Source organism: Thalia democratica, chromosome 2 (genome assembly GCF_965202585.1).
Source record: "Thalia democratica chromosome 2, ktThaDemo2.hap1.1, whole genome shotgun sequence".
NCBI lineage: Eukaryota > Metazoa > Chordata > Thaliacea > Salpida > Salpidae > Thalia > Thalia democratica.
This window is the reverse complement of record NC_139166.1, coordinates 40,152,718-40,163,290: the sequence shown is the minus strand read 5'-3', so window position 1 is coordinate 40,163,290 and position 10,573 is coordinate 40,152,718. Positions and strand designations below refer to the sequence as shown.

Sequence of the window (10,573 nt, the reverse complement as noted above, 5' to 3'; positions counted from 1 at the left end):
TGTATTTCTTTATAATTCTTTCAGCTTTATTATATAACATAAAACACTTAGCAAGCAAAAATAGCTATGCATTGAACAAGTCAAAGGGATAAAAAGTCATATATAATTGTAATTATTTCAAGTTAGACTGTAAAAAGAATAACAACGAACAAGATAGCAGCTTTATGTGATTTTTTTTCTAAATTAACAGTCAAATGTTTTTCTGATCTTGATTGTAGCTTAAAAATATTAAAATCTTTTGAAAATTATTATGACAAGAGTAGTACAATTGTTTTTTTAAATATTTGTTTTAATATTAGTTTTGTAGAAGACATTGCATGCTTATTTGTTACAGTAGGTAAACAAAGTTTGATATTTCAAAGCATTTTATACAAAATAAAGTTTCGCTCTTCAATACTTTTAAAGCTATACTTAGATTAGTTGTATTTAAATCTAGATTTTTTATATAACTGAAAATTATACTTTACAAAAATTACAGGGCGAAAAATTGTTTTACCAAAAAAGTAGAGAACTCTAATTGGTGCTCTTAAAGTAAACATAAGATAAAGTATGAAATAGAAAAAATCTTAACATTTACTTCGTTAAAATATAAAATTAATGTTTGTTTTAAAAATTACTTCACTATTTTTATCTTTCAAATTTACTTAAAGTACGTTTTTTGTGAAAACAATGTACAACATGAAAACTATGCTTTTAAAAACTTAAAAAATCAATAGTGATTGGTCCTAAAAAAGTATCACGTAATTATTTTAAGATTGTTATATCGAATAAAAAATTTTAGTTGTTATGACGAATGTTACTTTCTTTTTGTTTATGACGGATTTTTTTTCGTAATCGTTGTCTATTTAAATTACTTTTCATATTTTTTTTAGATGTTAAAGAAGAATTTCTTGTTAAAGAGCAATTTAAAAGTTTACTGCATAAAATTCCTTCTGAAGTTGGTCCTTCACAATCTCTTCCACCATTGTGAGGTCTACAAATTATTTTAGTAGTTGAATTTATTTTATAAGTTGAATTTTTACAATTTACGATTAAGTACAAAAGTTTACAAAAATTAGAAATTGCAGGTATTACTTAGGACTGTCACAATTTCTTGTGCGATATGAAAATCCAGGATCACATGGAAGGTCACATTTAGACCAGTGACTCCATGACCCCCAATTTCCATCATCTGGACCTTTATCTGGTTTAATTACACATTTTCCACTAATGCACCACTAAAAAAAGTTAAAAAATCAAAAACATACTGAATATTGAAAAATAAAAAGTTTTCAATAATTTACTAGATTTAAGACTATAAAGGTGAGAAAATAACTTAAGAATACACTTTAAAATGTTATTTTATTACAAGTTTAAACTGTTCAAACTCGCACATTCTAAAAGCTTTCAGATTAATTATAATTTTATAAATTGAACGTTTTTTTTACAATTTTAATTTTGATATTTTTAACTTTGAATAAAGTTCATTAGAACTGATAGAAAACAATACAATTAAGTTAATTTTATATTAAGTTTTTGATTTACTTATCATTTTCTCAAAAGTCATTAAGCTTATGTCTTTCATAAATTATTTATAAGCTTTTTGATTTTGATTAAACATTAATAACTTCGTAAAAGGAACAAATAGTTGTAAACTTAATTGTACCTTATTTAGACCGCATTCAGTAGCATTCATCGCTGGCTCATTCATTGTATATAATTTTGATGGATGAGATGGATTGTAACATGAAAGTCTTTGACAAAAGTTTTCATTTTTCTGTAGAAATTATAAACATGGTTTATTGACGTAGTTTAAAAACTGTCTAACAGCTTTAAAAGTTTAAGTTTTAAACTTTAAAAATTATTCTAAGGCAAAAATCAAAACATTTTTTTAATTTTTAAGTATCATGTTATTTCACTATAAACTATTTAAAAATAATATTGTTTATTGAACGACAAAAACACTCAAAATATTTGGTCTAATGACCTGGTGCACGAAAAAAACCTTTCGGTTATCGAGTCATGCACCTGAACAGTTTAACGTCATATCCTGGACTAGTACAGGACAGGACTAATACTTACAGTAATTTATAAAAAATAACGATGTTTATTATAGTAAAAACTTAAAGTTAACCGTTTTAGTAATTGAAGCATTACCTAAATTAAATCTTAAACTGATTTAGATAATAGAGGTTATGCTTATGACTCAAAAAAAATTAAAAATTTTATAAACCAACATCAGCAACAACTTAAAATAGTATAGAAAATCTATACACTTCTATTTGTATTACACTGCTTAATGTAATTTGTCTTAAGCTTTAAGTATTTTAATGTTACCTTAGTAATATTTTTTAAATATATGAGAAGTTTAAAAAGTTTTACTTAAAAGCGCACCAAAGTGAAACATATCATAATTAAGTGTAAAATCTTTTTTGTTAGTAATAAATCTATAGTTATTTGTCTTAACTAGAAAAGATTGCTCATCTTACTGAACTGTAAAGAGCTTATTTAAATAATTAAAAATGTGCAAATTAATTATTTAATTTACTACCAGGTTTCGGTGGCTAAAAATTGCGACCTTTTCAAGTATAATAAATGTAGTAAACTGCACATAACAATGTTGCTTATCTATAATGTTATACATATAGATATACCTATAGATATACATATATGTATATAAATATACATGTAGATATACATATTGTTATGACATTATAGATAAGCAACATTGTTATGTGCAGTTTACTGTTTTTTTATACTTGAAAAGGTCGCAGATTTTTACCACCGAAATCTGGTAGTAAATAAGGTAATTGATTTGCACATATTTAATTATCTAAATAAGCTCTTTACAGTTCAGTAAGATGAGCAATACCTAATAAGTAATTTATTGTATATAAAAAGAAGTAAAGCAACAAACATTAACTACCGAATTAATAACTTAATTAATAGTTTAAGGTAGTAAAAGCTATAGAAACTTGGAGTAATACATATTTGTAAAATGAATGTAGTGGTTAAACCTGAATTATAACATAAGTAAAGTTAGATAAAACTTAAAACAACAAACTAAAAAAAATTATAATATTTACAATCACCGTTTAAAACATATTTATTTTACATTTATATTTTTACATTAATATTAAACACGAATACGTAATCTGTTATACACTTAAAACATCTGTATAAAAACTATTTAATTTTAACACCTGATTGACCTTTATAAAGCAATAATTTATTATCATACTAATATGTAATGTATACAGTATACACAGTTTAAATTATGGTTTTTTATGTACGTTGCTGTAACTTAATTATTGTTCAGGGCTTTGAATGCTTAATAAAAATTTTAGTTTTGTGCTTGGGTGTCTTACGGGTCTGCGTGTAAAAAGCTTAAAAAAAAAAGTAATTAAATTTTAATTTGTTATTTGAAGCTGTATCTAAATTTACTTATGATATAATTCAGATTTAACCATTAAAAATATTTTATAAACATATGTTACTCCAAGTCTTTATAGCTTAAACTACCTTAAACTATTAATTAATTCAATAATTCAGTAATTATTGTTCGTTGTTTTACATCTATTTGTTTTACATTATTTTTTTACCTTAAATTACTTATTATGTATTTAATAAATAACAATTTTTTTTTAAATTAAAGTGCCTTACTTCTTTTTTCCAAATATAAAGACAAATCATCTAGTTTGCGCTGCAAGTTAAGTGATTTTTTTTAATGTTAATGTATTAAAGCATAATATCGTGACATTGTTATTAATTTATCTAATGTTTAACAACAGTTTAATCTAATGAGTCAGTATTTCTTGAGCTTTCATATGAGTGCTTTATATTATTTTTTATTATTTTATTTTGTGTTTTACTTTACTTTATCATAATTTAGACTTTTTAATTACACAAATTATATAGTTTTATAACAGCCAGATTAAATATTATACATTTTATCTATTATTAACCATTTATCTACAATAATCTACATTACTTATTCTTATTTTTTATAAACACATATATATATATATACATAAGTACTATTATAGGAAGGTTTTTGAACGTATTTATATACCATTTGCAACTTAATATGAATAAGTTATTCATTTTGTTTTTTATATTTTATTACACAAAGCTTTTCAAAATCATACAAGATTTCTTTGTCAAGTGATAAATTTTAATTGAAATTTGAAAAAATGTTTGTTAAGTGAGTAGCTTAAAAAATAACTTTAAATTATGACGTATGAATAAATTAAAATAAATGCAAAAATTAGAGATTCAGTATTTAAAACTACAGGTATGTTTATTAATAGATTGTTAATAATTTTGTTTTACCATTTAGTGCTACTTGCTTATTTAAGTTAGGTCGCTCTTCCTCAATCAATATTGAGCAGCCTGGAATCAATATTGATTGAGGAAGAGCGACCTAACTTAAATACGCAAGTAGCACTAAATGGTAAAACAAAATTATTAACAATCTATTAATAAACATACCTTTAGTTTTAATTACTGAATCTCTAATTTTTGCATTTATTTTAATTTATTCATACGTCATAATTTAAAGTTATTTTTTAAGCTACTCACTTAACAAACATTTTTTCAAATTTCAATTAAAATTTATCACTTGACAAAGAAATCTTGTATGATTTTGAAAAGCTTTGTGTAATAAAATATAAAAAACAAAATGAATAACTTATTCATATTAAGTTGCAAATGGTATATAAATATATACATACCTATTTCAGATTCTATTCTTTCCTTACAGTATTTATTTTTTTAGAGAGCTTCATTTTAGTTATATAAACTTTTATGACTAAAAAACTATTTCATTGATAAACATAAGTAATATGTTGATTTTAAATATCAAGAAGTTTTAATTTTTGAAACTTAGTTGAGTTAAGTGTAGGAACTAATTATTTACTTACAGTTTTTTTTAGACGAGTTTATTAATGTTCTTTAAAATTGTACGGAACCAATTTGGTTTCAGTTTAAGTTTTGTTTTTATATGTCATGTGCTGCAAAATAAGTAGCTAAAACTTTTAAGAATATTAAAAGCTTTCAAAATTTTTGATTTAGAATATTCTATTTCATATTTTAGCTAAATTATTATATTATTAAAAGAAAAGTCGGTAAAGGAGTCCTTAAACATATAATTCATCTTTAAAGAATTGTGCAAAACAATCAATCACCTTACTATATAATAAATTTACAAATATTTGTCGTAAAATTATAAGCTTACTAAACGTTTTTTTTTTTCAATTTGTTTATACACATTTTTATATCTTTTTAGTATCATTTTGAAATAATAAATCATTTAAATCAAAACAAGATCAGTATCTAAAAGTGTTTGTTATCTAATTAATCAAGCCAACGAGAGACTTTTTATAGTGAAACTGGCCAGTTAATTTAAAAGGGCTGCTAACATCTGATTTAAATATAAGACTTTTGTTTAGAATATAAAACAGTAGATTTTGCCTTTTTATACTATTTTGTATTCAGCAACTATAAAACGATAACTATAAAAAAAAAAAATTGTATTAAAGAATAATTAATTAATTTGGTTTTTATAGTCATATTTTGAATTCTATAGCTTTTGCTCAACAATGCCTCTGTTTCAACTAAGTATTACATAATGTTTTTGAAATAATTTTGTTTTAAATAACTTTAGCTCACTATGTTCTTGTTTAAATCAAAGCTTTATCTGAAGAAAACAATTATTGTTAAGTAACAAATGAAATGTTAGATTGTTCATAAAGTTTTATAATTATATCAAAATAAAAAATGTAAAGTATAATTTTTAATATCATCTACTGTTGTTAAAATAAAATAATTCATGTACTATAAAACACGAAATAAAATACAAGAATTCAAAAATATGAAAAAAATCCAATTAAATATTGCCTTTTGCAAAACTTTGTTCAAGTGAGTCATTTTTCTGCTAAGTTTAAATAAACAGTGAAAAACGGTAGTAAGTCTAATAAGTTTGGAATATACTAATACGGATGTCTTAAAAAAAAATAAGCTATTTTAGCAAGCTTACACTTTTATCGTAATTGTTTTTTTAAATCTCATAGGTGTTTCTTGTAAAAACGTAATTTTCCTATCAAAATATTCGCTTACATTTTATAAGTGTCAGATGAAATTAAAACAATAATAAAACAAACTCAATTGTACCAAGACTAAAAAATTTCTACAAAAATAAAAAGTTATAAGACTTTTAAAAAATTTGGACATTTAGGAATTAAGGATGGAAAAATATTAAACTATATAATGTTAAATTAACATTATTATAAAATTGAAACAGTTTATAATATGTGATCATCGTGTCTAGATATGTGTAACAGTTTGTAAAGAAACAAAATATCCTATAAAGTTTAGCAACTCTATTTATAGTATTATATATAAAAAGCTAAACCTACAAATACTTTATTCAGTGTAACATTTAGGCAATAAAAAATATTAATTAAAGGGACATCATTTATTTTTAATAATAAAGGCTGAATCTATTTTATTTTTTAAGTACATAAAGGGAAATTGTTTAAAAGTATAAAACATTTATTTAAAATTTCTTGATCTTCTTTTCAAACTTATAAAACGTTCTTAATGTATAACTCAAAGGAAAAAAAAAACAGTACCTTTCGTGGGTGAATGAAGTGAGGTCCAAATTCAAGCTTGCATTGTTCGTCTATGGTGTAACTAGTTCCTGGATATAACAAAGGCTTTGCGTACTTCTTGAGAAGAACCGGCTGGTCCATTAAACATTTTAGCTGTCTTCAGCATGTTTTGAAAAGTTGAAAAAAGCAAAAAAAACATACACAAGAAAAGTATTTTGCAATATTAATAACACTTTTTATCTATTAAATGTTAATTTTTTGTTTTCCCTAAGTGTCTTGAAGTATTAATTCCTAAAAAGCCGTTTTTTTCTAGTAATAAAGTATGTTATTATGTCAAATACAGCTATGAAATTGTTTTAGTTTACCAAAAAATTAACTATCTAAATTTTATGAGTACATAAATCATAACATTGCAAAAATAGTTAAACTCAATAAGATACAAATACTTCATGTTAATCAAAAAAGTTTGACGACAAAGTTAAAATGTTTTAGGGGATATGCTTGGTTATATATGTAACGCGGGCCTGGCGGTTACTGACTATAACGCGCTAGTATACAGAAATCTTAAGGTCGTTCTTAAGCTATTGTGTAGAATAATCTCGTTAAATAATAAAGTAGGTTTATAAAGTGTAAATTAAACTTATACTAGTGTTCTAATATCTTATAAGTGTTGATTGAACCTAAACTACTGTTTATTGAAATAGGTTTACAAAGCTGTTAGATAACTTAAACTATTGTTTATTGAAATAGGTTTATAAGTTTAGAATGTATTTACAATTAACAAATGTACAAAGAATACACAAACTATACTAGCAAAATAATACTAAATAAAATACTTTAATTTAAAAACCGAAATTCATTACAATCGACATCGTTACGCTAGGCAAACATCGTGAACATAAAACTCAGAAAGACATCGTGAACAGAAAACTAAGAAAAGAAAACAAAGCTAAAGGCAAAGTCGAAACAAACTAAGCAAAAAACCAACTAAGCAAGCCAACTCGACCAAACTCAAACGAGTTCGTTACTTTTAACAAGGAATATTTTGAGAAAGGATAAATAAAGAAATATGAAAGTTCTCTACCGCCACAGAGCGGTCACGCTACTTATCCTAATTTAGCATTTTTAGTATTTTATCTTGGGTTTTCGAAAAACACTAATTTTAAATTATTAAAACTTATAAAAAATACTTTAAAAATTTCAATGTAATAGGAAAATGAATAAAAAACGACCGCCGACTGCCGTCGACTATTATATTTTCTCCTCAGAAGATTTCATTTTAGAATCACTGCTTAGTTTTTGTTTAAAAATTTTGTGTTAGTTGTAACTGATTTTTTTTTAACTCAGTTGACAACCTACGTAACTGATAAAATAAAGGTACAATTTAAGAAATGACGAAAAAATGAAAGAAGTACATAAGTGATGAGTAGCTGTGGTCTTCATGTAAATCCGGTACATGCTCGTCCTCGTTGATTGGTAACGATCAGTCGTTCTTACCTCTCCATCGCCGTCTTGTTTAGCTTTTTGTTTCTCGAGCCGTTCGTGCAAAAACAACATTTTAACAAGCGTATAAAGTAATATTACTTGAATTCAGCCAAACACGAGTAAAAGATATAACATAGAATTTAAAATCTACTGTATCTGTTCTGTACTATTAATTAGGAACAACTTTTTATAAAATAAAAACAAATTATACAGTAATCTTCCTTTATTGTACCAACATATGTTTCTGTGTGTTAACAAATCAACACACTTCAACTGGGTTCTGTAAAAAAATATTGTAATGTAAGGATAGCAGCATAGAATAAAGTAAGTTTATATATGTTTTCATTAAAATTAAAATAAAATAATTTCTACAGATTTTACAGGTTAATAGTTAATAATAGGTAAAATACTTAATGTTAAATCCGACTGTTATAAAACTATATACTATTTGTAATTATTAAGTCTAAATAAAGTAAAGTAAACTAAAACACACAACAAACAACAAATCATAATATAAACAAGCCACTTACATTAATGGAAAGAAATACTGATTCAAATTTTTTATCGCTGCCAATGATTGAACAAAATACATCCAATAATTACGTCACTATATATATGGAGATTAAGAAAGCTATTTAATTTGTATAGTAAAGTTAGTTAATTTAGTTTTTATGTTTGGAAAGCCGTAAAGCGCTTTAATATGAAAAGTAGTATGTAATCTGTTTTGAATAAAAATGAAACAACAACCATTAATTCGTGAATCAATAAAATTTAACAACGCTAAAGGCAATAAAAGTCACAGGAACTTGATATAACGTGTGTTTTATATATTAAATTTTTGTAATGATTAATCTAAATTTATAACAAAATCAAAGTTAGATACAATTAGGAAGCAGATTTAGTTTTAATGTAAAAATTAAAAATGTAAAAACTTTAAGTTTAAGATGTAACGCCTCTGGCTATAAATTAAATTCAGCAAAAGAGTTTTCTCTAATTAGGGTTTTTTTTAATTTGTTAACTTTCTAAATTGCCGCCTTATATAGAGATTATTAGATGTGTGGCAGTTCAAGCTTAACTTTTCTATGTGCTAAATTGTGAGTATTGTTATTAATCTCTTGTTTTTAGTTCTGTCTCTTAAATTGATATTTCTAATAAAGTTAAATTGAAGTTAATTGTACTTTGGTTTGCATAAATTTGAATAAATAAACTTTGCTGTTGATAAAGTTAAATTGAAGTTAATTGTACTTTGGGTTTTGCATAAATTTGAATAAATAAACTCTGCTGTTGATAAAATTAAATTGAAGTTAATTTTACTTTGGTTTTGCATAAATTTGAATAAATAAACTTTGCTGTTAATAAAATTAAATTGAAGTTATTTGTACTTTGGTTTTACATAAATTTGAATAAATAAACTTTGGTGTTAATACTTAATTATATTGAAATTATCTGTAATTTGGTTTTACATAAAATTGAATAAATAAGCTTTGTTGTTGATAATTAATTAAAGTAGCAAGCAGCTTTTGGTACTCTTATAAATCTCTGAAATTTACAAACCAAATTTAATTAATTTTAAAATAAACTAGTGGGCCACACCTAACTCTTGGTATAGCACAATGAGTAACAGATCCAAGCCCACCAAAAAGGATAGTATGTTCTCTAAAGAGAACATACATCATACTTTAGACAAGGTCAACAACCCCGAAACTCGCTGTAGCCAACGTAATATAAACAGAGGGATTAACAAAAGGGGTGTTGACTCACACTCTTCGCGCCGTAGCCAACCTGGTCCATCAGACCAACCACAAGCAACGTGCGAAAGATATGGTGACCCAACTAAGAGTGAACACGCTTTAATTGAGACACAGGGTATAGAAATCAGTGCCGAGATTGACATGAACGCAGGGGGGGATCAGTCAGGAGGTAGCCAGGAGGAGGAACAACCCCAGGCAGCAATGGGCAGTTATCAACAACCTAGAGACCAGCCTAATCCAAGTGGTCTGCCAAGACAAAGCTACCCACCCCAACAAAATTCTACACCTAGCAACAGCTCCATTCCTCCAGCAAGAACCTCACCTTTGCCATTCCAACAACAACTCCAACCTAACAACTTAAACATGGACTATTCCCTCCAAAACAACAGGAGACCCCCTATTCAAGTGCCACCTCAAGAACTGAGTGCCGAGGAGATAGTACAGGGGATCAAAGATTTGAAGGAACAAATTCGACAGGCTAAACTTCAAGAGGAATTTCGAAAATTACAAGAAGAATTACATGAATTGAGAAGTCCAAATCCATCCACAAGGACAAATCACGACATCTCAACTCAGGGTAGACAGAATACATACATGGATCCTCAAATCCAGGTTTCACACACCTCAAAGGCTCAAGACCTACCAAGGAGCCAGGTGACCAGTCGCTCTCCTCCGAACTATAGAGGACCTTCAGTAGAGTAAGGAGGGTCAGGTGTGAAAGAAAACTTCCAACCATGTGTTCGCAGT

General features: G+C 26.0%; 1 protein-coding gene across 2 annotated transcripts in view; it reads right to left on the bottom strand.

Moving 5' to 3' along the window:
• Positions 1 to 611: 611 nt before the first annotated feature.
• LOC145829807 (A disintegrin and metalloproteinase with thrombospondin motifs 3-like) overlaps positions 612 to 10,573 on the bottom strand; it is a 32,234-nt gene continuing 22,272 nt past the window's right edge. For both annotated transcript variants that reach the window (XM_082937674.1, XM_082937675.1), the window contains exons 10-13: positions 6,612 to 6,747; positions 1,646 to 1,756; positions 1,075 to 1,217; positions 612 to 973 (exon numbers count right to left, since the gene is read on the bottom strand). In XM_082937674.1, the coding sequence (XP_082793800.1) occupies positions 778 to 973; positions 1,075 to 1,217; positions 1,646 to 1,756; positions 6,612 to 6,747 (586 nt within the window). In that variant the 3' untranslated portion in view covers positions 612 to 777. The remainder of the gene's footprint in view (positions 974 to 1,074; positions 1,218 to 1,645; positions 1,757 to 6,611; positions 6,748 to 10,573) is intronic.